The following is a 27468-nucleotide window of genomic DNA, read 5'->3' as shown; positions in this document are numbered from 1 at the left end:
CTGAGGAGGGATGAGAAGTTTTAGAACCCAGAGAATTGATTAGGGACAAGAGTAGGATTGTCCAGCATCAATGAGGGCCCAAGCGAGATTGGAACAAATCTGTAGTGGACCTAGTTCAGAATGGTTGCATGGCTCTTCTTCATTCAGCAGCCTGTGGGTAGAAGCAAAGGTGGTACAGGGAACTTTCTTCAGTAGTGTCATGAAGAGGAGAAAAGGTACCAATAAGGTGGTTGGAACATGAGGGAGTTTAAGGACAGAGGAGACATGGGTTTGTGGAGGCAGCAAAAGGGAGCCAGTAGATAGGGAGAGACTGAAGAGATGGTGAGGATGGCTGGGGTCAGGCTGGTGGTGAAAGTTGTAGGATTTTGGGATCAAGGGGCACATAGAGGAGCTTGCCTTCCTAAGGAGAAGGGCAGCCTCTTGGGGCATAGCCTGGAGGGGAGAAGCCTGGAGGATTTTCATAATCCCAGGACGGTTAGAGCTTTGATGGGATCCTGGAGATGTCATTTTATTCACCCAACGGAGGGAGGGGTCAGACAGACTCGGCCCCCTTGGGTCTCTCGATCTATTGGGATGAGGTCCCTTAGCTCTGTCAGTACTCCGCAGCAGCCCCTTCCAGGTTAACCTGGGTCAAATCCACATTGTTGGCGGCTACTAGTTCTGTAGAACTTCGGCCCCCGAACCCGTCCCCGCTCTGGGGAGGAGATACAGAGAAGAGCCCGACCCCCAGGGCCAAGGGAAGGAAGGAAGGGTTAGGGAGAGCTCCCCAGGAAGGTGGGAGCCTGAGCAAGCCGGGGCGGTGTGTATGTTTACTGACTGGGGATGCGCTGGGAGGAAAGTTTTGGGGCTGCTTTCGGGAGCCCCGCTGTGCAAGTCTCTTTCTGATGATCCTAAGTAGAGGGGGTATCACGGGCCGGCTCAGATTCCTCCCCTGCACATTATGGAGGGTCGAGCCCTAGGAACCGGCTGGCTGCTTCCCTGCCCTGGAACGCGCTGGCTTTGGCCAGCTCGCCTACCCACCCGGAGCCTTCCAGATCCAGCCGGATCTCCTTCACAGCGAGCGCACTATAAAAAAAACAGCAGCTCGACTCTCCGCATGCGCCCTGCGACCCGCCCGGCCCTAGGTTCAAGTTATCCGAGGTTCGGTCCACTGGGGGCAGGGAGTTCGAATAAACTTGCTGAGCATGCGCCTTCGTGTGGCGTTCCAGCGGCCGCGCACGCGCGCTCCATTGCTTCCTACGCCCACCCCAACATGCAGCTCGGGGTGGATGGTCCTTCCCACCCCTTTTCTTCTGGTAACCACTACATCCGGGGCAAGGGGGCGGGCGGGAAGCGAGGATAGGGACCGACGAGGTAAAATTGAGGGAGCTGTCACCTGATACTAGGCGTCTGGGGTCACGTGCCGTGGGACCGGCAGCAGACGGGTCCGCAGAGGGCGGCAGGCAGCGATTGGAGCATATGGGTCACGCGGCAGCACGAGGCTGGAAGTGAGAGAGGGGTGTGCGTTCTGAGGGCGGGGCCCAGGGCTCCCTCGGGGTCATTGATTGGTCGGCGCAGGTCACGCGCTCCCCGTCTGCCGCCGCCCTTGGTCGTCGTCCGTCGTCTAAGCTCCTCCCCTGTAGTGGCTCCCCTGTTTTGCCCTGCCCTGTCGAGCCGGGCAACCCCAGAGATTTGATACGCCTCCCGCCATGGACAACTCCGGCAAGGAGGCCGAGGCGTTGGCCCTGCTGGCCGAAGCGGAGCGGAAGGTCAAGAACTCGCAGTCCTTCTTCTCCAGCCTCTTTGGGTGAGAGGGCCGGCTTGGGCGCCCGGAGGAGGAAGGGGGGCCGGCGGGGAGGCGGGGACGAGGGAGGGGCCCGGAGATCTGGGGAGTGACGGGGGTGTAAAGCGGGGGATAGGAGGGGGTTACCTAGGCAATAAGGGGGGGTATCAGACGAGGGGCGGGACGGATCGGGGGAGAGCGGGGACTAGGATGGGACAACCTAGGGGGATGAGGGGTGGACCCGGCCAGAGGGACGAGGAAGGGGTCCGTGGGAGGAACCTAGGGAAACAACGAGAGACTTGTTCAGAGGAGGGTGGGGTAGGAGAGGGAGACCCAAGGGGGTGAGGAGGGACGTAGGGGGGGGGGGAAGAAGTGTTGACTCGGCCAGAGTGGGGCGAGGGGACGAGGCCCAGCGACTGGTTAGCTTCCATGGCGCCTTCGACCGACCGCAACGGGCCACTTGCTGTTAGCATCCTGAGCTGTAGCTATGGTGAAGGGATGGCTTGGGGGAGCAGGGACCACTTGGTGAAGCTGGACGATCACTTGGTTTGTTGGAGAAAGGGGAAGGGACTCGTTTGGAGCCAGATGTTTTCTATTCTATCCCAGACTCTGCTACTTGCCAGTTGTGTGGCTTTGGGCAACCTGTCTAACTTTTGTAGGCCTCAGTTTCCTCACTTATAAAATGAAAGGTTTGTCTGGAATGATCTTTGAGGTTTCTTCTGGCAGTAAATATTTGCTACTTTGGGAAGTATAAGAAGGGAATGTTGGACTAAGGAATGTGGGGAAGGTATCCTAATACCTTCCTAGTCTGGACTGAGGAAGACAACTAAAGACTAAGGAAGTGTAGAGATGGGGAGTAGGGAGAGAGGGAGGGTGTGTGGGGACATGGAGAAATAAATACAGGGAATAACATAATTAATTGTTAATGCCCTTTATTTCTTTCCACTTCCCCTCCTCTTCCTTGAGGGCAAAAAATGTGTCACTTTTAATCTTTGCAATTCAAGGAACTCCTATACAAATGTTTTTAATAAACTTTTGTTGTTTTGAAAAAAGGAAGGAATATGGTTTAGAGAGGCAGACCTGGGGAAGGACTTGATAGGAGAGAAAGGACAAAAACTGAGCAAGATGAGCTAGGCAGTTTATAAAGTTGTTTTGGGAAGGCCCTGGAGTATTGGAAGGTTTTGGAATTAGAGCACTATATCCAAAAGAAAAGAAGAGAGGAAAGATTGTTGGGAAGAAAGTAATCAGGTACTTGGGCACCAGAGAATTTGAAGGAAAGGAACTGGAAGTGAGAGAAGCTGCAGGTCCACCTACTAAACTGTCAAGCCTAGATGTGAGCCTTGACAGTTTAGTTAGGTGGACCTGTATTTTCCCTGAATATGAACAGGGATTTGTTTTCCCATTAATTTCCCAAGAGAAAAAGTTAAAGTTTAACTTTAGGGGGAGGGTCATCCTGGGGCAATAGCTGGGAAGGTTTCTTGATCTTTCACATGAGATAAGGAGCCAGATCTCAGTTCAGTAGGTCTAGACTGAATGCCTGTCCTATGGTCAGCCCTGATTGTACCAGCTGTACTGGGGTGAGGAAGACACCAGTAGATCACGAGGGCCTTGGAAAGTAGACAAGACTACTCACATAGGGATAGAAGGCAGAGTATGATTAAATCCAACAAATGGCCTGTATTCTAGAACCTCCTTAGAGGCTTAGGTCTCACTCTGGCATCTTTGGCAAGACCTTTTTTTTCCTCTTAGCTGTGAGTTTGGTACTGGATGACCCATAAGCTAGCTCTCGCATAGCTACAAATTGTGATTCAGTGACTCAGTACTGTAGGAATTGAGAGAAGAAAGATGAATGTTGATTTACAAGGCATCTCATTCCATTTTTGGCCAGTTGTAATTGTTAGAAGAGTACATCCTAGAGAACCTGAGGCTTCAGGTAAGATTTGGCAGTCTGTAGATTGATGTTGTTTGGGGAGAGTGGATTGAGATGAGGCACTTCAGATGGTTAGAAAAGGGGTAAATGGAGGCAGGAATAAGACTGGGGTGGATGCATTGCATATTAGGCCAAGGAGTTCAGTCTTTATTTGCCAAGAAACAGGGGGTCACTCAAAAGTTCCTTTCTAATCCTCGTGGCACTTAAATTCTTCACAGAATCCTATTTGGAAGAGATATCTACTCTAATCTGGATTTGGAAAGGAATATTCTCCACAGTGTCACTCAACTGTGATCATCCAATGATGGGAAATTCCTACTTTTTTGAGGCAGTCCTTTATATTTTGGAACAATTCTAGTTATGAACATTGTTTTTCTCTGTGTCAGTTCTCTCTTCAATTCTGCTTATTGTTCCTTCCTAATTCTGTCTCAGGGCCAACCAAAACAAATCAGACTTCTTCCTTATTCACTTTGGAGGCCTTGCATTAACTTGGCCTTGGCATTCTTTCTAGGAAACCTCTTGATTGCAATTCTCCATCTCAGAGTATAAGGGATTTTAGCCTCTGTTGGAAGGCAGGCCTCCATTGGCTCTCTGACACCCCTCTGAATGGTGAAGTAAGATGGCTGGAGGGAGCTTGGTTTCCTCTTGGCCTTGGAATGTTCTCTCAGTTGCCCTGTAGCAGTAGTTCTTCTAACCTTTCCTCACTGACCTTGATTTCTGGTAGAATTTCCACAAAAAATTAAACTGAAGATAAAGAAACCATGGCCTTCACTGGTCCATTTGATGAGGCAGCTGTTGGAATTGGACCTCATTTGACATGCTTTTTGGAAGCTGACTAGTGAAGGGGGAACCCTGATTTATGTTGGATTTTATTTAACCGGGCTCAGACTTAGCTCCTTCCTGGTTGAGCACTGGAGAAAGTTGGATATCTCCTTTGGTTTCTTTTTAAAACCCTTAAATACTAAGTATTGGTTCCAAGGCAGAAGAGTGGTAAGAGCTAGGCAATGAGGTTGAGTGACTCGCCCAGGGTCACACAGCTAGGAAATGTCTGAGGCCACATTTGAATCCAGATCCTTTGGCCTCTAGGTCTGGCTTTCTATCCACTGAGCTACCTAGTTGTGCACTCTCCTTTAGTTTCTAAACTTCTTTTGGTATCAAAACCGGAGTTCTTAGGATCCAAATTGTCTTCCTTGTGTACACAGAAGTAGTAATTTTTTATTGTTTTTCCAAAAGACTTGCACCCTCTCTGGTGATTCATTTAGTTTAGATTAAATCCCAAATCTGTTACTTAAATGGTGACATTTCTTGCCTGGTTCAGGGCAGTCAGCTTACATTTACAGGAGGGAATGTTTCTGAGGTGATACAAGGTTTCTGGGCATTCCGGTAGTCAAACTAATCATTAGCTGTAGGGAAGGAAGTAGAGATGTATTATCCTGGGCCTTAAAGGACGAGATGTACATTTTCCTCCTCTCAGTCTGGTAGGAGGAGGTCAGCCTTGATGAACTGTCCTCTGGGCCCTTCCAGCTCCTCAGTGACCCCTGCTTTGCTGAATAAAGGAGATTTGACTGGCATCCTTCTAATTCAAGAATAGGCAGCTAAGAAATTGTTGTCCTTCCCAGGAAGATCTCTGCGAAGAAGAGGGCCAGGCTTCACCCTGGCCTGGGTCTGAACTCATGTGTTAGAGGCTATTTCATAGGGGTCAGCCTCTTCCATTGATATCTCAGAACAGCCCAAATGGAAACCCTTTCATTCCTTAGTAGATGGTACTGAACGAATTGTTTCCCCAAAAGGGTCATCCCTTGAGGACCAATCTTCTGTGACTTTACATTTGCTGGACTTAGCCTGACTTATCTTTGGCTGGCAGAGCCTTTGAGATACCAGACATTGCTGGACTGCCCCAGCTGGGCCTCCCTGTAGCCCTCTGGGCAGGCCTAGGCTCCCTTTCTTGGAGTGAGGACACTGGGGCATGGGTGGGGCTGGCTTCTGGTTGGGGAAGGCTCACATGACCTGTGTTTAGGTCTTGGATCTGTGGCTGACTATGGGAAAGTAAATGTAGCTCCTGAGACCTCAGTGCCCTCATCTCTAAAATGGGTGTTAGACTGTTGATTCTGCTGTCTGCCAGTGATTCTGGCCTCTGGCCTCTCGGACCCTTAGCCAGACTTTGGTTCCAGTGGAACTCCTTGAGGTCAGGATTTATTTCTCATTTTGGTATTTGTACCCTCAGTGCCTTGCAAATAGGAAGAGTTTTTATTCCTTTTGGATTCCTTGAATCCTGGTCACTGCTCTGGGTGCATTACTTGATCTTCTTTGTGTGGTCTGGATCAGGGAACTGCAGAAGGGAGGTGAAGGAGCGAGCATTTAGGTTGTGTTTGCTATGGGCTAGGCACTGTGCTGAGGGCCTTAACCAGACCATCTCATTTGCTCCTCACAACCGAACTGGTGGTAGATACTATGATGATCCTGATTTTATAGTTGGTTGCTAGTCAATAAACATTTATTAAATGTCCACTGTATGTCAGGCTAAGGGCTTGGGGGCGGTGCTGGTGGTACAAAACGAAGCAAAAGACAGCCCCTGCCCTCAAGGAGCTCACAGTCTAATGGGAGAAAATTGGGGGGGGGGGAGCAAGCCCAGAGAAGGGCATGGTTGAGTCATAACCTCCCCTATTTTGGACCTTGCATTCTTACCCCAGCTGGCCCTCATCCCCTAGAAGCGTCTGTTGCTTCCTGGCAGGCTTTTTCCTGGCAGAACTTAACTCTTCCATCTGGCAGCCACTAGCAGGTGGTGCCTGTGCCAGGGAGACCTGAGAAGACTCCCTTCTCATTTGCCATAGAGACGCAAAGCATGTAATTATAGACACCCCAATGCTAGGCCGGCCCAAACCAGTTTGCTCTATTCTGGTCTCTGAGCTGTGGGTTCAGGACCAGCCCTGGGAGCTGAGGCAGGAGTGAGACAAGGGGATGGGGAGGGGCAGCCAGCTGGCTGTCACGACTCTGCTGCAAGGGCCTCAAAGGCAGAATTTCAGATCATTTTCCTCTCTTCCCATAATTTCAAAAGCAAGTTTGGTGCCTTTGGAGGCAGGGTATGTCAGAATGCTGGAATTGGTGGTGGGACATCAGGTTAATCCAATCTGTGCCATCTTATCTATTTATTGGTTTTTGGACTGTGGCTGTTTGAGCTTCAATTTCCTTATCAATAAGATGAGAATAATCTTTGCCTGCCTACCTCAATTCAGTCCCACAAATAGTGCTTTGTTATTATTAGAATGTGCCCACCTTGGTGCTGGATGCTGTGGGGGAGGTACTTATAACAGAGTCCCATTGCTAAGGAGGCTCTTAGCTACTTGGCGACTCACAAGACCCAGTTACCAACATGTAGCAGACTCTGGGAGGCAGAGAGGAAATAGTGTGAGGTTGGGAGGCCCTGCCACTGTCTGTGGGACCTTGGTCTTTGGAAAGAAGGGGTTGGAGGGAAATGGCCTCTGAGATCCTCTGAGCTCCATAGAGCTCTGTGCCAATGATGTAATGGCCTCATTGCCACTGAATTATGTGGCATGGGAAGGAGCAGGAGTAAGGAGAGCCCTTATCCAGGACTGCTGTGTAGACACTTGGGGTGAGACCCTTCTTTTCCTGGGTCTCATTTACCTGCCTATAAAAACTTGAGTCTGAACTAGACCATCAGATTTAGAGGTGGAAGGCACTTGGGAAATCTTTTAAATAAACCCAGACTTTCATTTTAAAACAGAAAACTGAGGCAAGGACAAGTGAGGAGACTTGCCCCAGGACATGACTGTAGGCCCTGTGCCCTGAAGCCCCTGTATCTAGCAGATAGCCTGGACTACATGTCTAGCGCTGGAGGCCTTCAAAGGAGAGTCCAGGCAGTGGGACATTCTATTGCCATCCGTGCTATGCCGCCTCCACTACCATATCCTTGTTTTAGTGGTCTGCTCAGCCCCAAGCTGAGCTGGGAGAGGGGAGGGGGTGGGACTTAAGGAGTCTGTTCATTTAGGATCAAGAAATGCCAGAGTTCAGTGTCTTGACTTGACCTTTGGCCATTACCTGAAGAGATGTGTTCTTTTTGCCTTAGCCCCTTTGAATCTGAGCATTCTCACAGCCTTCTGGGGGAGAGGGGTGGACCTGCTGGGGCCCACTGGGCTCACAGCTCATGGACTTTGAAGCAGGAAAGTCCTTCAGGATTATTCCAGATCAGTGCATTGCTGAGAGCAGCCAAGTTTTCACAGATAATCATCATCCAATATTGCTGTTACTGTTCTCCTGGTTCTGATTATTTCACACTGCATCAGTTTCTGCAGAAGATTATCTTTCCAGCTTTTTCTGAAATCATCTTGCTTATCCTTTCTATTACCAACATACAATAGATCAATAGTGTTCTATTACCAACATGTACCACAGTTGGTTCAGCCATTCCCCGATTGATGGACATCTTCTCAAATTCCAATTCTTTGCCACTACAAAAAGAGCTGCTCTAAATATTTTAATACAAGTAGGTCCTTTCCCCTTTCTTAGATAATCAGATATTTATTCAGCACCTACTGCATACAACACCTTGCCTTGGCTGCTCATCTTATCTGTGTGACCTTGGCAGGATGATCTTCATCTTTCTCATCTGCAAAATGATGATGCCCTGAGCCAGTTAAGGGCCCTGAAAAGAAGCAGAGGAAAAGTGCAGAGAGCATGGCTTGGCCCACATGGGCTTAAGTTGGTGCCATCCAAATAAAAGTACACATAAAGCTCTAGCCCTCCTTCATCTTTTTTTTTGGTATGCCCCTTACCTTCTGTCTTAGAATCAGTTCTAATTATCAGTTCAAGGTAGAAAAGGGGTAAGGGCTAGGTAATTGGAGTTAAGTGACTTGCCTAGGAAATATCTGAGGCCAGGACCTCCCAGGCCTGGCTCTGAGATCCACTGAGGCACCTAGCTACTTCTGCTCCTTTCACCTTTAAGGGCACTGCCCCCAGCAACTGATGATTGGGTGAGTGGTGTGTCTAACATGATGTGACTCTGCCCATTGAAATCTGGAACTGAGAACAGATTGCACCTGTCTGTGTGCAGGCCTTGAAGGGAAAGTCATTAAGAAAGATTATGGTGGCAGAGAGGCCAGGCCTGCCCTTTCCTTTAAAACACATATTTTGTTTATTTCCTCCTGCCAGTTTTTCTTGGCTGCCCCTTTACATTTATCTTTTTTCTCCTCCCTCAGAGGCTCATCCAAAATCGAGGAAGCATGTGAAATCTACTCAAGAGCTGCAAACATGTTCAAGATGGCCAAGAGCTGGAGTGGTTTGTATTGTCCATTTGCTGCCTTTAGGGTGGGACTGTATTGAGGTTCTCTCCCATAGTTCTCCCCTATCTCCAGAGTTTCACAGTTCTTCAGGCCACCTCCAGCATAGTGTCGGGATCTCCAGGCTGGAGGTGACCTTAGGACTTGAGAGGCAATGAAGTTTCAGGATGGGAAACAGAATTGTCCCACATCTCTCTCTGGCTAGTGTAAGAGCTGAGGCAAGAAGACCCAATTCCTACTTCCTCCCACTATACCATACTGTCTGCCTGTTGGAGAGCTAACTCATAGTCTTCTGCAAGATGGGCTCTTTATATACAAGCTTTTGTGTGAGTAAGGTTACATCCTAGAGCAGTGTTGGCAAAATATTGTCACGTGTGCCAGGCCAGCACAGGGGGAACTGCTTTGTTCCCCCTCTTTCCAGTGCTGGAGGACATTTTTGTATGCCCTGCCCCAAGGGAGCACTTCCTCCCTCCATTCTCTGGGTAATGCTGGGGGCTCACAGGCAGCTTGAAGTTGCAATTTGGACATGCAAGCTTGAAAATGTTTGCCAACTCTATTCTAGAGAGTAGGAATAGATAGGTGCCTTTAATCTAGATAGACTCATAATCAGTCATTAAAACATTTCAAACTCTGATGAGGGAAAGAGGGCGGGAGAGCTGAGTTCCTGGTGTTAAGGCCTGAGCCATGGTGTCCCCATCAGAGACTCTGTCCTGGGCTGAGTGGTCTCCATTTGATGTATGGTGTACTATTTTGGGGGCTCTACTGGAGAAGCAACATCAACAGAAGAACAGGCTGAAGAATGTGCAATCAGGAGGGTGGATGGGGTGGCAGGGACGTCCTATTGATGAGAGGAGAAGGCCAGCAACCAAATGGAGTTGGTTTGGGATGAGAATTAGGAACCAATTAGAATCTATCTCTGGTCCACTGACTTCATCTTGTGCTGCCACATGTGTCGTCCTCTCTCTCGTTTTTATAGTAGCATTTCTAATACAATAATTTTCCAGATTTCACAATTTAAGAGAATTTAGAAATACAACAAGATACATAATATCACGTATTTAAAACATGAAATAAAACTTATTACCACTCAGATGACTTCAATCCAACCAGAAACATTTCTAAATTATCTTAGCATGACTCTGGGTCTGAGGACTGGTTGAACACACTTGGCATGCCTAGTCTGGTGAAGATAAGGCAAAGTTGGGGGAGACATCTGGGAGCAGAATAAGGTTTTTTCTCCCTATCCCAAGAGGGGAGACCAGAGAGTGGTGGGTGGATGGTAGAGAGCCTTGTTGGGGAAGCTGTGGCATATGTGCACAGCAGGCACTTGGGGAACTGTTCCTTTTCCATTCTTCCCAGTGCCCTACTAGGACATTTTTTTGTATACCCCACCCCTCTGTCCAGCTGCCCAAAGCAAGCACTTTCTCCCTCAACTCTCTCCAGTAATTGGGAGGAGCTTACAGACAGCTTGAATGGGAAAAGGTTCACCAACCCTGGTATAGAGAGTGGATTTTGAACCTTTTTGTAGAAAAATGCCATTTGCACTGTCCAAAAAAAAGGGCTGCCATTGATGATATCCTGCCCTGCCTGTGGAGGGCTTCCTTCAGACTGACTGAATGGCCATCAAATGGGAATTTTGAAGAGGGACTTTTTGTGGTAGAGGGGGTTTCTGGGTAACTAACAAAGACGTGAAGTTGAAATGCCTTTGAGTATCAGTTCTTGGAGCCTTTAAGAAGTGGAGAGGCATTGGTTCTAGAAAGTTGTGGACCTTCACCTGCCAAAAAGCCAGAGGGCTGAACACAGTATGACTCTGGATTGGGTGGTAAGAAGGATCAAATCCATTTTTAAAGCCCTGGCTGGGGTTAGTGTCAAGCCGCTGACTCCTATTATTACTAATTCTGGTCTAGGAACAGGGTGGGCATCCTGAAAAAAAAGTAGAAGTTTGTCAGATCCTAGAATGAGAGCCAGAAGGGCAGTGGAGTGGGAAAATGAGCATGGGCCACTGAAAGGAGTGAGTTGGAGAATTCTGGAGAGTAAAGTGATGTGGGTTGTGATCTTGCCCTTACAAAGGATCACTTTCCATTCAGCCCATGGCTCATCTAGCAGGCTCAGTGCTCTCCTTTTGAGTGGGCCCTTAGCCTGAGGGTTGCTAAGGTGGCAAGGATCATGGGCTTTCTGTTGCTCTAGGCATTGGCTTCTGGCTCTTTGGAAATGGCTCCTGAAGACATTGGGGATGGATGTGTTTGCAAGCCTGGTTTGGCACTGGCTATGCCCTATGGTTTATGGTATCATGAACTGGCCCAGAAATGTGGAGGGGGGTCCCTGCATTCTAGCCTCAGTTCTACTATGACCCATCTGAGAGTCATGGGGCAGCCAGCTCTGCCTAAGGAGCTTCCTCCCCCATCATTGAAAGGCCTTGATGATCCCTCTCTCCTTTCCCAGAGGCCAAGGTATTACTGACCATAAGCCAGTGGGAGGCCTTAGGGCCTGGGGACACATTTGGATGATGGCAGTGTTCTATGCTTTGTTCTAGCTGCTGGGAATGCATTCTGCCAGGCGGCCCAGCTACACCTCCAGTTACAGAGCAAGCACGATGCAGCCACAAGTTTTGTGGATGCAGGGAATGCCTTCAAGAAAGCTGACCCCCAAGGTAAGGAACTGATGGATGCCAGTAGCTAGTGGTCTGAGCCAGGATTGTTTGCTGGGGGCAGCTTCTGGGTCAGCACTGAGGCATGACATCTCATCCCAGTGTTTGCTGTGTGGCATTTGGATCCTGCTTCAAGTCCTCCTTGCCTCTACACCCCATCTGCAGAGCTGCTTACCCCACTCCCTGAATCTGGGGAGCATCTGGGAGTGTGGGGTGGTACTCTAAGCTGCCTCTGAACCATGGAGAGAGGAGCTGTTCTGTTTTCAGAATTGACACAGGGAATAGAGGATAGTCATCAAGAAAAGGGTTTCAAAGTCTGACCCAGGCCAGGCTAGATGATGACTACACTCGCAAGGACAAGTTGGAGAGAGCAGGCCCTGACAAGGGAGAGAGAAGTAGAGGCAGAGCCAAGGGTCAGGAAGGACAGGGGGTGCTTATTCTGAGACCGGTGGTCTAGGAAGGCTGTGACTGACAAGGTGAAAGAGCATGTCTGGCGAGGGACACGCTCACACTCCATTGGTCCCAGATTGTAGACTTTGGAACTGCAAAGGGTCCCAGGATCATCCAGCCTAGTCCAGCTCCTTCGTTTTACGTATGAGCAAACTATTGTTAGATTTAAATTAGTAACTCCAAGTTCTTATTTTCCATAGAGTTTATTAACTTGAAATAAAGAAAGCAGATAGATATAGGTTTAAAGTCTATGTTTCTACTCTGAGTCTGACCCCATGTTGGTCCTCCCGCATGACTCGCCGTCCTGCACCCCGCCCTCTTATTCTCTGTCCCCACACATGCCTGTGCGTTCACGTTCACCGGCACGCAAAATGGGATGCAGGACATAAGTTGACAGCCGGGGTTGGGGGGGGGGGGAGGATGAAACTTCCCTTTACACAGTGAGGCCACCAAGGCATATTGAGGCAAGTGTGTCCTGCCCACATCTGTGACTGACATGAGCAGGAGGTCTCGGTATTGCCATACTGGTCACCAGAGTGAGGTGGGGCTGGTTCCCAGCAGTGTGTGAGCATCCATCTGGCGGCTGGCAAGGTCCGTGTTTATGGAGGACGGCCTCCTCCTGGGTTGACAGTGCTAGTTAAAACGGAGAAAGGAGTTAATTATCCAGATAATTAGAACAACACAGGCAATCCAGAGTTTCTTGTGGTGGTGGCAGTGTTTTGATTTGTTTTTTGTTTTCTTAACCTGACTCATCCAGGGCAAACAGTGCCATTCTCGCTTGTCTTCATCCCAGAAACAGGTCCTTCGGGTTGCTGTCGAGCATCTCCTGAGCACATGGCACTTCCCCACAGTGCACCAAAGGCTGGTGGCCAGGCCAGCTGGCTCTCCAGAATCCTTCTGCTGGAAGAGCCAGCTGGCCTGGCCGGCCTGCGTCATTTACTAGTTCTGGGCTGGAGAGGGTGGGCTCAGTCAGCCTGACCCAGCAGAGCCAAGCTCTTTTTGAATCCACATGAGCACTTGTGCCCCAGTGCCACTGTGGTCTGTAGGAGCCAAGAGAAGGGACTTGCTGCCTCTGCCCTCTAGGGTAGCCTGATTGGGAGGGACCATGGGAGAACAGACAAGCCCTCCTTACTGGGGTGGAAGGCCTACAAAGCACTCAGAAGAGGTGAGGTGGCTGGGGAAGGCTTCTTGGGAAAGAGGCCAAGCCAGGCTCCATTCAGAGAGGCCACAGTGGGGATGAAGGCTCAGGCCCACTCTTTCTGTGGACTCAGCCAGGTGAAGTAATGATGCATGAGAGATCAGAGGTGTTTGCCTAGGAAAGCCTGGCAGCCTTCACACATCCTGGATGTGCTTTGCAATCAGACTCCCCTAATAGGAACAGTAGGCCAAAACAAGAGGGAGGGAGTTCCTTAACCTTAGGGGGCAGGTGAGTCAGGCAATCAGCAGACATTTATTTAGCACCTACTGTGTGCCATAGATCCCTCCCTTCCCACTTGGATTTCTTCCAGGCTAGGGTGGGCTTCCATGGAAGTTGGACATGTGCTATTGTAAGCCATGAAGAAGATAAATACCTGCAGGAAAGTTCTAAGCCAGGAATGAGCCTTGTAAAATGGTAGAGGCGCCCCCCCCCCCCCTTTCCCCAAGGCCCTTTTGACTTGTTGTTCCCTGGCACTGTGATGTTGTATCACAGCTTCCGGCACTTGTTCCCTGTGGGCCTTGAAAGATCCTTAGGGTCTGTTGTTGCCTACCTGCTGCTTCTCTTGAGGGGGCAGCAGCAGGAGCCAGCTCTCTTGGCCTTTCATTGCCCATCCTTGAAGGCAGCCTGCCCCTTCCTGTTTCCAGCAGGGTGATTGCCTTTGCTGTAAGTAAGAAGCAGGAGCCAGTTTGGTGAAATGAATTTCTACTGAGGTTGCCTTCCTTGCCTATGATACAAGAATCCTTACCTAACTTGATGTCTCAGAGCCCCTAGGATCTGCTTCCTGACTTCCCAAAATGTCTCCCTCTCATGCCCCAGGGTGTAGCATTACTGGCCTGGCCCCAAGCTCCCTGATGGTCTCAATTTGGCTAGTGAAGGAGGAGGACCCACCTGTCTTCCTGGGACTTAGAGAGGGAACCGAACATTCCAGCCAGGAGTAGCAGCTTGCATTTGGGTAAAGGAAGGTTTTAAGGAGTACCTTGCATTGTTCTTTAGCTTGCCTGGCAAGCCACAACCTTTTTTTCTTTTTAACCTCTTTCTTCTGTCTACCTCTCCTTATGCCCATCTCAACCATTCGAGCAGCCCCTGAGGCTGTCATCATTGTTTTATTAATTTTTTCAATATTCATAAAAACAAACCAAAAAAACCCTCTTTACCTTTTATTTTTGAATCCATTCCAAGGCAGAAGAGCAGTAATGGCTAGGCATTTGGGGTTCAGTGACTTGCCCAGAGACACACACCTAGGAAGGCTATATTTGAACCCAAGACTTCCTGCCTTGCTCTCTATCCACTGAGCTACCTCACTGCCCCTTTAACATTCATTTAAAACATTTTCAGTTAGCAGTTCAGATCTCTCCTTTCCCCCAGCCCTTGAGAAGACAAAGTCGTGCAAAACATATTTCCTTATTGGCTGTGTTTTTAAAAGAATCAAAAAAAAAAAATAAGGGGAAAAAGTCGGCTTCCATCTGCATTCAGACACCATCAGTTCTCTCTCTGGAGGTGGATACATTTTTCATCACAAGTCTTTTGGAATTGTCTTGGATCGTTGTACTGATCAGAGTAGCTACAGCTTTCACAGTTGATCATTGTGCAATATTGCTGTTTCTGTGTACTATGTTTATCTGGTTCTGCTCACTTCACTTTGCATCAGGTCGTGTAAGTCTTCCCAGGTTTTTCTGAGACTCTCCCCTATCACAGTCCTATGCTACCACTTGTTCAGCCATTCCCCAACTGTTGGGCATCCCTTCAGTTTCCAGTTCTTTGCCACCACAAAAAGAGCTGCCAAAAATATTTTTGTACAAGTAGGTCCTTTTACTTTTTTTTTTATCTCCTCTCTGAGATACAGACCTAGTATTGATATGCTGGTTCATTAGGTATGCAGTTTTATAGCCTTTTGGGTAAATTGTTTTCCAGAATGGTCAGACCACTTCACAACTCTACCAGCAGTTCATTAGTGTCCCCACGTCCCTTCCAGCATTTGTCATTGTCCTTTTCTGTCATGTTAGCCAGTCTGACTTGTGTAAGGTGGTAACCTCAGTGTTGTTTTCATTTGTATTTCTTTACTCAATAGTGATTTAGAGCATTTTTTCACGTGTCAAGTAATAGCTAGTCAGTGTGCTTTTTCAGGGACTTAGAATGGCTTCTAGCAAGCCCTGCCTCTTTCTGGGATCTTCTTCCCTGCTCTTATGTCTTGGCTTGATAGCTCCTTCACTTTCTACTTGCTCAGTCCAAGCTCATTCCAGACTTTCTTTCCTCTCAGATTCTTCTCTTCATCCTGGGCAGTTTCCTTCCTTCCTCCCTCTCTCCTCTCTGCCTCTCCCAATCTTCCCTGCCCCTCAGGAACCCAGCTCAGGCCTTTCTTCTGTCCACATGGAATCTAGAGACCCCAAACTTGTGGCTTAGTGAGATCTGATGAATCCCAAGTTTTAGAAATAGCTTGTAGGTTGGAGACCCCAAAGCTTGTGCTTGTTCCCTGTTCCCGTGAGAATCCACCCTGAAGGGAATCTCAGGCTAGCAGTTGCAGACTGAATAATGGACCCTAGGATAAATGCTAAGTGACACTTTGGCGCAGTTGGTATCCTGTCAGTCTTGTAAGCTGAAGGTCCTGAGTTCGATCCCTGGAAGGGGGATGTGGTACAATGGGAGAAGCTTCTAAGGCAAAAGAGTCACTTAGCATTTATCCTAGGGTCCATTATTCAGTCTGCAACTGCTAGCCTGAGATTCCCTTCAGGGTGGATTCTCACGGGAACAGGGAATAAGCACAAGCTTTGGGGTCTCCAACCTACAAGCTATTTCTAAAACTTGGGGTTCATCAGATCTCATTAAGCCACAAGTTTGGGGTCTCTAGATTCCATGTCGACACCTTCATTGTACCTTCCCTGCTTGCTCCAGCCCGTGCTAATTGGATGGCCAACTCTCTAGGTGTCTAGTAAACTTAGTTCTGGCTTGGACCCTCTGGGATTCAGATATCTCCCTTCCCTAAAGTCCTTCTTGGCAGGAGATTCTCCACCTTTTGGGGTGTCTTGGACCTCATTGGCAGTCTGACAAAACCTCCATACTCCTCAGAATTATAGTTTTTGGGTTTTGTTTTTGAAATCCCAACCAAAGTTTACATTAGAGATTAATAAAAATAAAGATGTATTATTTTTTCCTCATCCGAGTTCATGGATCTCCTGTAATTGATCCCCAAACCTCTTGGGTTTCATGGATTCCAGGTGAAGAACTTTTGTTCTTATGCTCTTTTGCTCTAGGTCAGCCCTGAATCTCCTCTTTGTGGTCATAACCCTTCTGTGGTTTCACCACTCCTCAAGCTAGTCTTTGTTTTCCTTTCAACTTCCAATTCCTCCATCCTTCAGTTATTCCTTTCCTGGTCTTTGTCTTGTAGATAAGTGATTGGATTCTGCTCAGCTTCTCTATAACTTCTGAATCCCTGATTCCCTCATCCAGTCACATCAGACTTATCGCCCCTGTGCCCCACCACACTTCTCCTCACATGCCACCAGGCCACCTGAAGACTTGCTAACTGGTCTAGAAATTCATGTCATCCCGTATCAAATGGGCTCTCCTTGAAGCAGGATGATCCTTTTATGTTCCCTAATTGGTTTCATGTCTCACTTTTCCCAGAAGCCCTTCCAAAGCTTTGCTTCTCTTCTCAAGCCTCCCAGACCTCCCCATCTCTCCTCTCAGCTGAGGAACTTGCTTCTTACCTGACTGAGAGAATTGAGGCCATCCCTGTGTGCTCCCCCTTCTCTCTCAAAAATACTTGCCATCATCTACTCATGCCTTCTTTCCCCCAAGCTGCTTTTTCTTGCTATGGCTTACTCCTAGATATTCCATCTCCTCTTCCCCTCAAGATTGCCCAGCCATCCCCTAAGCCTTCATCTTCTATCTGGCCTCCCTTTCTTTTCTTTTTTTAAGCCCTTACCTTCTGTCTTAGTATCAGTTCTAAGACACAAAAGTGGCAAGGGCTAGGCAGTCAGGCGTAAGTGACTTGCCTAGGGTCACTCAGGATGTGTCTGAGGCCAGATTTCCAACCCTAAACCTCTTGTCTTCAGGCCTGGCTCTCTCTCCACTGAGCCATCTAGCTGCTCCTGGTCCTCCCTTTCAAAAGTTACCAATGCTTAATTGTCTTCTCACTTCTCAGCTGTCTGCTTGGCTCTGTGGTTTGGCTACTGACCTCATCATTCAACTGAACTCTCTCACCAGAGGGACCAAGGGTCTCTCGGGTGCCTCATCTGATGGCATTTTCCTGGTCTTCATCCTTGACTTCCTCTCTGCAGCCTTTGATAAGATTATCTCTCTCTCCTTTGATACTTCCTCTCTCCTCCTGGCTCACTTCCTGTCCCCCCTCTTCTACATGTCTGACAACTTCTTTGCAGACTCCTTAGCCGGCTTATCGTCCCTTTCATGCCCAGTGGTGGCTATACACAAGACTGTCCTGGCCTCCCTTCTCTAGCTCAGGTGGAGCTTGTTCAGAAGCAGCCTGGTCTGGGGGCTGCTCTGCTACTAAGCATTTCCTCTGAGCCTCAGTTTCCTTATCTGTAGAACAGATCTGAACACCCATACTGTCTGCCTGATGGGTATCCTGAGAAGAGTGCTGTGTAAACCCAAAGGGCTCTAGAATATACACTGATGTTAGGAGTTGTCTGTCTCAGTGGCCACTTGAAGGAATGAAGTAGATAGAGGAAGCCCCACACTCAGAGGCTTTGGAAACCTCCCAAGCAGGCTGGGTCCCCTTCACGTAGGGGGAGAGAGACAATAGCCAACTGGTCCAGGACCCCAGCCTGTGGAATTAGAGGGAGGGGAGAAGACAACCTCAGGAAAAATGGGGCCCAAGGGGACCTGCTTAACTCTCTCCTGGCACCTGAGGCCCACAGAGGCTGTTGGCCAGTGGTTCCTGCTGCTCCATTGACCCTCTTGATTCAGTGGAGAACAAGAGAGCCTGAGTAATGAGATGGGAAGCTTTCTAAGGGCTCCTGAGAAGGGAGGCCCCTGGGAGCTAAGTTAGGTCTCCCTAAAGAGAGGGCAGCAGCTTGGGCTAGAGGAGAGACCTAGCATGCTGGAATGTCGTCTTCCTGAGATTAGGAGAGAGCTGTGCAGAAAACAGCCTGAGGGCAGGCTTCAGTGACTGCAGGAGCCCTGAGCATTGGCTGGGAAGGTCTTGGGAAGGCCTTGGGAAGGCCTGTCTTCTGTGAGGAGACCCTTCCCTCCCCCTTCCCAGCACTGTCTGCCAGAGGCCCCAGGGCAGAACCTGCTGATATCTTTGTCTCCACCCCTTAGAGGAGGCTGGAAAGGACCTTACCTGGCTCTGCTCCAACCCCTTCATTAAAAAAACAAAACAAAAACCTTTGCTTTCTAAAAGGTTCACCATTATTAGACTAGGGTTAAATGACTTGCTCAGGGTCACACAGCTAGGATGTCTTTGGTCAGATTTGAACCCAGAACCTCTGGTCTCTAGGCCTGGCTCTCAATCTGTTGAGCCACCTAGCTGCTCCCCAGCCCCTTCTTTTATAAAAAGGAAAACAGGGGCCCAGGGGAGAAGAGCCTCATCTGAGATCACAGCAAGCCAAGGGGCCTGTGATGGGAGCAAATTAAGATTCCAACTCAAAGCTCTAGACTCCTAAGGTGGGTCTCTGGCAGCAGAATCCCAGGGTAGGAAAAGCCTTTATTCTCCTCTTCCTCTTCCCCTCTCCCCCCTTCCCCTGCATTGCATTTCTCTACCCTTTCTGTTACTTCCCTTCTTCCGGACAACCTGGTCCAACGTGGTCCCTTCTCCCTCTGGCCTCCATCTCTCTTCTGATTGCATGGAGTGTTTGCCACTGTATTGTGTCCAGATTGGTGACTTCTTGAGGGCAGCCAGTCTATTCTGGTTGGCATTTGTCTCCTCCACAGCTCTTTAATCAAAGGTTTGCTGATTTGCTTGAAATCTCCTATGACTGAGGAATTTGCATTCCCCTCTTTGGGCAGAAAGGGTAGAGCCCAAGTTTGGGGCACTCCCTGCTGACCCATCCCCACTCACATTGTGAGGCCAGCACATCTCCTTGGGTGTGAGGCACTTGTGGAGATTTGGTGAGATGGCACATGCCCTGGATCCATCTCCTAGGACCGTGAGCAGCAAATGACTTTCTCATACTCCATTATCCTCATCTCTAAAATGGGACCTTAGTGTTATAGCATCTGCTTTCCCAAGGTATTGCAAGAAAAGTGCTGTGAAAATGAATGGTCGTCATCATGAATGCCAGGGGCATCCTGACACCCTCTCCTCCACCCTGTCTCCTTCCTGAGAGTTGGTCCAGAGTGGAGTTAAAATTAAAATAAAACGATCTGCCTCCAGAGCTCCCCTCTTTATCTGCTTGAAAACAAGAAAAGGCTTCCCACTCATTTGTCTTTTTTTCTCCAAAGAACGTGTCAAAAATAAATTAAAAAGGCTCAACAGAAAAGTTAAAGCCTGTAAGGGATAGTAAAATGAAGGGAGCCTGCTCCCTGCCCTTGATGCCACCCGGGGCTGCTTGCTGCTGGTGCACTTTGAGAAGAGGCAGCCCAGAAATCCCAGGGCAGAGCAGGGACAGGGTGGATGGTGCTTTGAGACTGTTACCAGGACATGGATGTTATTGGAGAGGCCCCTTCTAAACTCTTGGGTGGCTTTTGAAACTCTTTTCCCCTCATGATGGTGGCTGACTGCTCTTGGGCAACAGCTCTGGGCCCTGTTCCCCCAATTTTCCATGCCCAGGTACAGATTGGGGAGGGACAGGGGCATTTCTTGACTTTCTAGTCCTTTCTTCCTTCACTTTTTCCTTCTGTCCCACTGAAGTATCTACAGGCAGTTGTGGGGGCAAGGGTCCAGCTCCCCAAATGCCTTCCGTTCTCATCTCCCCCCCCTCACTCTTTCTCCCCAGAGGCTATTAACTGTTTGATGAGGGCGATTGAGATCTATACAGACATGGTAAGAATTGGGGACCTCCTCTCTCCCTCCCCTTGCCTGGCTGCCTGGGCCCCCTCTTCCCCCCTTCCCTTCCTGCCTTGCTGGGTGGTCCATGTATCAATAGATTGCTCCAGAAGGGCTGCTGGGAATGGGCTTTTCTGCCTCCTTCGGTGTGGGATCTGGTAGCAGAGGGGCAGGTTGGGGATCAGTGCCCAGGTCAGGCCAGAGGAGTGCTGCAGGCAGATTTAGGGGATATAAGGGTAGAAGGAAGAGAGGATGGGAGAAGACCACCACCTGCTCCCCCAGTGCCTGGCTTTGTCCTCCCTCTCCCACTGATCTCCTCCTCTTGCTGGCCCTGCTGCCTAGCTTTCCCCACACCTGTCTGGGGCTAGGCTGATGATGGCAGTGTTGAAGGACATCAGGTGTAGACGTTAGAGGAGAGCACTGACATAGGGTCTGGGGGTTCCACAGAATCAGACCATTGGGTTCTGGGGATCACCTGGTCCAGCCCTTTGCCTGTGACTTTCATTCCATTTTTAAAGAGAAAGAAGCTGAGGCTAAGAAATGGAATGCCTCAGGCCCATGGCTCCCTGCCCAGAATCTGTGGTCAGGCCCCTTGTTTGGGTGGCCCTTCTCCTGTCTCTGCTTTTCTCCAGGCTGGGGCTGCATTCTCTTGGTGGCTGACTACAGGCCTTCAGGTCCCCTGGCCTGCTGGTCCTGCCCCTTGGACTCCATGTGGGCAGCCTGGAGGAACAGCAGAAGGTGGCTATCCACAGACATTCAACCTGTCTCCAATGTGCAGGCTCCTGGCAGGGCGAGTGAGCAGGAGTGCCCCCTGACAGCTGAGAGCCATCTCTTGTGCCATCCAGGCTAGCTCCAACCTGCCCTGGGGCAGCACTTGTCTCAGCAGAAGAAGAGTGTGGAAGGAGCCCTGGAGCAGAGATCAGGATTTGAACTCTGATTCTTCCTGACTCTAGCCCAAGGGAGACTAAGTGCAAACCCAGCCTCAAACCCAGCTTGGCTGTGTTGCCCTGAGCAGGTGGTCACTTCAGCTCTGTTTCCTCATCTGTAAATAATAGCATCTACCTCCCAAGCTTGTGAGGACCAGATGAGATACTGTTTGGGGAGAGCTTAACACACAGCGGGCACCATGTAAATGCTAGCTGTCACCCCCAGCATTATGCGCCTACCCTGCCTTGACCTCCTTGTCTGATCCTTGGGCAAGTAACTCCCTTTCCTTGTTCTTTGTCTGTGGCCCAGATCTGTAGTTTGTAGAGCAGCCACTGGCTGATGGGAAGGTTGGGGATTGCCAACCATGAGGGGGATCCCGGATTAGCAGGGGCTCATGGGGCCACCAAGTGCCAGACTCCTCGCCGACCCCTGGCTGAGCTCACCCTCTCGCCTCCCTCAGGGCCGCTTCACAATTGCAGCCAAGCATCACATCTCCATCGCTGAGATCTACGAGACAGAGTTGGTGGACATTGAGAAGGTCAGCAGGGTTGGGGTGGGGGGCCGTTTGCACGGGATGCCGGCAGCCTTGCCCACGTTTCCCGCTCCTCTGCCAGGACTTCGGCTTCTCACCTCCCAGAATAAACTCTCCAGTTGATGTGTTTCTCCACAGGCAATAGCGCATTATGAGCAGGCTGCAGATTATTACAAAGGGGAAGAGTCCAACAGGTAACTCCCGCCCCCAAGCCCTCATAGCCCTGCTCAGACCAAATGCTTCCTCCCCGGCCCTCACTGCAGCCCATGTCCCCACAGCTCTGCCAACAAGTGCTTGCTCAAGGTCGCCGGCTACGCAGCTCAGCTGGAGCAGTACCAGAGGGCCATTGAGATCTACGAGCAGGTGGGTGCCCCGGAGGCCTCTCTTCCTGCCTCTGCCCAGGCCTGGCTCACAGAGCCCCAGGGAGAGTTGGAGAGGGAGTGGAGGTAGGGGGCTGGCTGTGTCCACCGGAGAGGCTTCACCCTAGAACTAGGGCCACAGGGTTTGCAACGGGTTTGGGTCAAGCCTTGGGGAGAGAACCCGATAGACCCATAGCTGGGGTCTTTGGGCTGGTCCCTCACCCCTGAGCCTTCCTTAGCAGTCATCTAGTCTGTCCAGGTCACCACTGAGGCAAGAATGCCCTCACTCAGCATCCTCTCCTGCTGTCCCTGGTGTGTCCAAGGATAAGGCTTGTTTGTGGTCATCCTTGGGTCCGGGCCACGGAGCTGGGAGGGAGGGAGGAAGGGAGGAAGAGGTTGCATGTCCAGGAGTGAGGGATAGAGTGCAGAGGCATGAGCGAAAAATGGAACCATGTGTCTGTGGAGGGAATTGGTTCTCCAGCAGCTCATGTTTGCTAGGGGAGCCTTGAGCTTGTGCAAGAATACTGCTAGGGATGGGGAGCTGACCACCTCTCGAAGGCAGCCTACCCCACGAAGGCAGCTCTCTCAAGCCCGTTGGTCCCTATGTTCCCCAAGGTCACACATCCCCAAGGCAGCTCATGCTTCTGGGCCTGAAAGAAGCCATGGGATGGGCTCTTGAAGCAAATGTTTGACTCCCTCAAGTTTTGCTGTTCCCCAGGCCAAAGGGGAAGGAGACTGTCTTTAGTGATGGGGGCTCCCCCAGGGCAGTGGGTTTGTTTCTCCCATAGGACAGGCAGGAAGAGATTGCTCTAAGGGTTTGGCATCTGGGAGTGGGGGAGAGATAGGCGGGTGCCACCCAGCAAACCCTCTACCAGCTGCTCTTCACCTTGGATCTGCCAACCCCTTCCCCTCCCTCTGCCTCCACCAGGACCCAGTGCTCTCATCGGGTGGCAGGCACTGTGTTGGGTGGACATCTGGGTCCCCATGGTGATCTGAGGTACAGCCTGCCTTCTGCAACCTCCTCCCTCCCACGCCTGTATTGCACGGATGCATCTTAGCAGGCTCCTATTGGGATCTGGGGTTTCTCTGGGTTGGAGAAAGGGCCACAGGGGTCCAGGGCCCTCTTTTGTGCCTGTGGTTCCTTCTGGGCCTAGAGATGTGCCCCAGGCCACCCAGGCATGCCCTGTTCTTGCTTCATCTGCAGGTGGGGACAAATGCAATGGACACTTCCCTGCTCAAATACAGTGCAAAGGATTATTTCTTCAAGGCTGCTCTGTGCCACTTCTGCATTGACATGCTGAATGCCAAGGTGAGTGGCCCTGAGCTCCCTTGGCTCCCCCAGGTACCCCCAGCCAGCCTGAGGTGCTCATGGGTCATCGGGGCTTTGGGATTCTCCAGGTCCCTTGCTTCCCCACTGGGTAGTGAGTCTGACCTTTCCTGATTGAGTCATTTGGGGATTTCTTTTTTGCATTTGTTCTTTGACTCTCTCTCCTCCCCCCCCCCTTAGTTTGCCTGTCACATCCCCCACCCTGTCAATATGACATTCCACTCCAGCCTCCTTTTTGGGACCCCAAACTACCCTTGTTCTTGGGGAGACAGTGCCTTATTTTAGAGGAGAGTCTGGTGGGGATTTGGGAAAAGGGCTGGGGTTTCAGGTGAGAGGGTGGATGGGGATTCCCCCCTTCTCCCTGCCCCCATGAGCCACCTCAAGCCCCTCTCTGCATGAAAGAAATCATCTCTGGAGGTGGAACTGGGCCAAGAGCCAGCAAATACGCCGCTCCTGTGTTGCCTGGCAACAGGTTTGGTCCCCAGGCACAGCAGGGACAACGACTTGCATTTATTTCTCTCTGTCTCTCCCTTCCTCATCCTTCGTCCTCCGCTGCCGCCTGTTTTGTGCTCAGTTGGCTGTAAAGAAATATGAGGAGATGTTCCCAGCTTTCTCCGATTCCCGAGAATGCAAGCTAGTCAAAGTGAGTGCCAGGCTCCCTTCCACCATCCCACGGAGAGGGGGCATCCGGCTCCGTGCTGACAGCGCCCACGTCCATGCCCCTTCTCAGAGGCTTCTCATTCTTTTTCAAATATATTCTTCCCTGCCTGGGGAGTCTCAGAGAATTGTCCCCAGCTCTGAGAGGGGAGGCCAGACTCCAGCCCTAGGGCTTTGGGGCTTCTAGGCCAGCTGTCTGTCCATGCCATGACCCACTGACCCTTCACATAGTGATGACCAGAGCAGCTCCCATTTCTGTAGCACCTGGGCTCTGCAGGCATTATCTTTCTTGCTCCTCACAGGGGGAGGGGCTGCTGTAATCCCTGTTTTACAGATGAGCAAACTGAGGCAAAGGGGAAGTGACTTGCCCAGGGTCACATTGCTAGTAAGCATCTGAGGCAGAATTGGAACTTGGGTCTTCCTGACTCTGGGGGTTGTGGTTATCCCAAGACTCAGCAATAGAAGTCTCTTTGAGACCTGCCCTTGACAGCCCCTTGAGTCATACACAGGTGACCCTGCCCCCATAACACACCTGGGCCCCATTTCTTTCTTGCCCCCTGTTCCACAGAAACTCCTGGATGCCCACGAAGAACAGAATGTGGACAGCTACACTGAGTCGGTGAGTGGCTCCCCACTGGGAGGGCTCCTGGTCTCTCCGACACCCAAGGGGCTCCCAGCAGGCTGCTGGCCGCCTCTGATGGCTCCTTCTCTCCTGCCACAGGTGAGGGAGTACGATTCCATCTCAAGGATGGACCAGTGGCTCACCACCATGCTCCTTCGCATCAAGAAGACCATCCAGGGGGATGAGGAAGACCTGCGCTAGCCCTGGCCTAGCCCCAGCGGGCTTCTGTCCTCCATGGGGGGGCTCCCTCTGCCCTCACCCCTTCACTTCTGAACAGGCTGTAGGATGGATGGGAGGAGACTGAAGCCCCCCCAGACAGAGAGAGGGGCAGTTGTGCCCTTCCTGGTGTGTCCCCCCCCTCCCTGCCCCAGCCCAGCTGCACAGACTTGGGGCCCTGTGCCCTTGCCTGACTTGGCCCATCTCCCACCAGCAGCAGAGGGCAGGGAGGGATTCTTTGCTTCCCTTTGGGGCCCCCTTTCTGGGTGCCCCTCTGCTCAGGCTCTGCCCCTCTTTCTATGCATCCTTCCCCCCAGGCCCCCACCTCTCAGGTTTGGCCCTTTGGCCCTGGACACTCCTCCCCCCCTGAACCCTCCCTGCTGTTTGGGGGGGTCAGAAGGTTGGGGTGCATGTTTCTAGAGAGGGCCCAAGGAGAGCAAAATAAACATTTTCGCATGGATGGACCTCTGCTGTTCCCTTGTTCCCACCCCCTCAGGATGGTATGCCCTCTACTGGGCAGGGTGGGGGGTATCCTGGCCTGGCATGAGAATATGCCCAGGGGCATGTGGGGATCCAGCGCGGAGTTAGGCAGGGGAGGGCCTCCCTTCCTCGAAAAGGAGTGGGGGACTCCCCCCAGGGTGAGAGCATGAGAGCGGGTCGGGGGTTCCGGTGTGACCAGCGCCTTCGGGGACCGCCTCTACTACTTTTCTGGGCTCCTCTTTCCGGCGGCTGGAGGGGTGGGGGTGGAGGAGAGGGGGGGGATGGGAATCACTAACGTCATCAGGGAGAGCCGTTGCGGCAGGCAGCAGGCCGCCATTTTGGTTGATGGCACTGTCGCCGCGTCTACCTACGTCATCACTCCGCGCCAGCTCTGCCTTCGGGCCGGCCTAGAAGGCTGAGCAGCTTCGGGCCGGGAGAAGCAATGTTGGCGGGGACGGCGGGCGGTCCAGAGCCATGTCCCCTCAGCGAGGACAGCTTCACGCGCTTCTCTTCGCAAAGCAACGTGTACGGACTCGCGCGCGGTGCCCAGGGCCGCGGCGAGTTGCTGGCGGCGACTCTTAAAGGGAAGGTGCTGGGCTTCCGCTACCAGGACCTCCGACAGAAAATTCGCCCGGTGGCTAAGGAGCTGCAATTCAACTATATCCCTGGTCCGTTTACGCATGCGCCCAAGGACCTCCGCCCCTCCCCCCCTGCTTCCCCAGTCTCCTAGCGAGCTGGAGCTTGCCTGGGGAGGAGGGGGAGAGGAGGTCAGAGAGTTCTGATGTGGAGTTGGAGGGGTAGGAAAGAAAAGGAATGAGCTCCGGCCTTCGCCGGCCCTGGGGTTCCAGCCTAAGTGTGTTCATTCGTGCAATGTGCCATGGGGAGGCTGGCGCAAAGACCAAGAGGCCTGGCACCTGGGGGAGCTAAGTGAGGGGGAGGCTGGGACCGACGCCCGCCTACCCCTTTCTATCCACAGTGGACGCAGAGATCGTCTCCATCGACACCTTCAACAAGTCTCCCCCCAAGCGGGGCCTGGTGGTGGGCATCACGTTCATCAAGGTGCCTTGGCCCCACACCCTTCCCTGGGGGGAAATGGGGATTTGTCCCCAGCCTTAGCTGAGGTTGGACAACTGGACAGGAGAATGACAGTGATGGCCCCGGGTGTGGGAGACGTCAGGGAGCCCTGGATTCCAACTGGCTGTGGGGCCCCGGGTGGACTGGCTGCCTCAGTTTCCCCCACTGCAAAAAGAGGCTCCTACAAGCCCTTTCCTCCCAAGCACCGGAGCACAGCACATAGTAGGTGCTTAATGAAGGCTGTAACTAACCCTCTCAGGGATGCCCAGGGAGAAGGCCTCAAGGCTCTAAGAGGTTTTAAGGTCCGATGAGAGCTGCTTTGGCACCGGGGTCCTTTGGTGCTCCCCACCCCTTGGGTCTGTGGTCTGAAGATTCTCCCTCCCTCCCAGGACTCCGGGGACAAGGCCAGCCCCTTTCTCAACATTTACTGTGACTATGAACCTGGCTCCGAATATAACCTGGATTCCATTGCACGTGAGCCGCAGGGGCCTGTGGAGGCCGGGGTGGAGGCCTGGGCCCGGTTTGGAGTGTTGAGTTGGGGGATGGGCGAAGGGAAGTACTTGATGGGTAGGACCATTGGGGTGGAGGGGTGCACAAACGGGCCCCCTCTTCCCCGTCATCATGCCATTCCCCTTCTCTCTGGTCTTTCAGAGAGCTGCCTGAACCTGGAGCTGCAGTTCACCCCCTTCCAGCTGGGCCATGCCGAGTAAGCCCGGTGCTTGGGGGCACCCCGGGCACCCCCTGCTGCTTCTCTCAATCCCTGTGGCCGGATGGAGGGAAAGGTCAGAGACCTGCATTCAGGTCCTGGCTTTGCCACTCCCTGCACGAGTGACCTCGAGCATTGCCGGTTCCTGGGCAGTGAGGTGTTGGACTGAGATCTCAGAAATGCCTCCTGGCCTGCCATTCCCTGCTATAAGGTCCCTCCTCGCTGCCATCCCCCTCTGCCACCCCTCCCCCACTCTAAGCCCCTCCCCTGCCGCCACCACCCCGCTCTAAGCCCCGCCCTCTACAGAAGCCCCGCCCTCTCTGCCAGCCCCCCCCCCCCCCCGC

At 51.5% G+C, this 27468-nt stretch overlaps 2 protein-coding genes across 4 annotated transcripts in view; both read left to right on the top strand.

Moving 5' to 3' along the window:
• Positions 1-1643: 1643 nt before the first annotated feature.
• NAPA (NSF attachment protein alpha) lies at positions 1644-25328 on the top strand. Of its 3 annotated transcripts, XM_044667338.1 has the most exons (12): positions 1644-1786; positions 8906-8985; positions 9894-9905; positions 11520-11636; positions 20175-20221; positions 21612-21689; positions 21822-21877; positions 21962-22046; positions 23247-23351; positions 23944-24012; positions 24595-24645; positions 24748-25328. In XM_044667338.1, the coding sequence occupies exons 1-12, from the start codon at positions 1689-1691 to the stop codon at positions 24847-24849; spliced, it is 900 nt and encodes a 299-aa protein (XP_044523273.1). In that variant the 5' UTR covers positions 1644-1688; the 3' UTR covers positions 24850-25328. The 3 variants fall into 3 exon arrangements, with proteins under 3 accessions (XP_044523273.1, XP_044523272.1, XP_044523274.1); XM_044667337.1 differs by lacking the exon at positions 9894-9905; XM_044667339.1 differs by lacking the exons at positions 9894-9905; positions 11520-11636.
• Positions 25329-25721: 393 nt separating this feature from the next.
• KPTN (kaptin, actin binding protein) overlaps positions 25722-27468 on the top strand; it is a 7615-nt gene continuing 5868 nt past the window's right edge. The window contains exons 1-5 of the mRNA XM_044668586.1: positions 25722-26012; positions 26321-26403; positions 26808-26892; positions 27070-27124; positions 27195-27276. Of these exons, the coding sequence (XP_044524521.1) occupies positions 25787-26012; positions 26321-26403; positions 26808-26892; positions 27070-27124; positions 27195-27276 (531 nt within the window). The 5' untranslated portion in view covers positions 25722-25786. The remainder of the gene's footprint in view (positions 26013-26320; positions 26404-26807; positions 26893-27069; positions 27125-27194; positions 27277-27468) is intronic.

Source organism: Gracilinanus agilis, chromosome 3, assembly GCF_016433145.1.
Source record: "Gracilinanus agilis isolate LMUSP501 chromosome 3, AgileGrace, whole genome shotgun sequence".
In the NCBI taxonomy this organism is placed as follows: Eukaryota; Metazoa; Chordata; class Mammalia; order Didelphimorphia; family Didelphidae; genus Gracilinanus; species Gracilinanus agilis.
The sequence above is the reverse complement of the archived record's forward strand: the minus strand, read 5'-3'. Positions and strand labels throughout refer to the sequence as shown.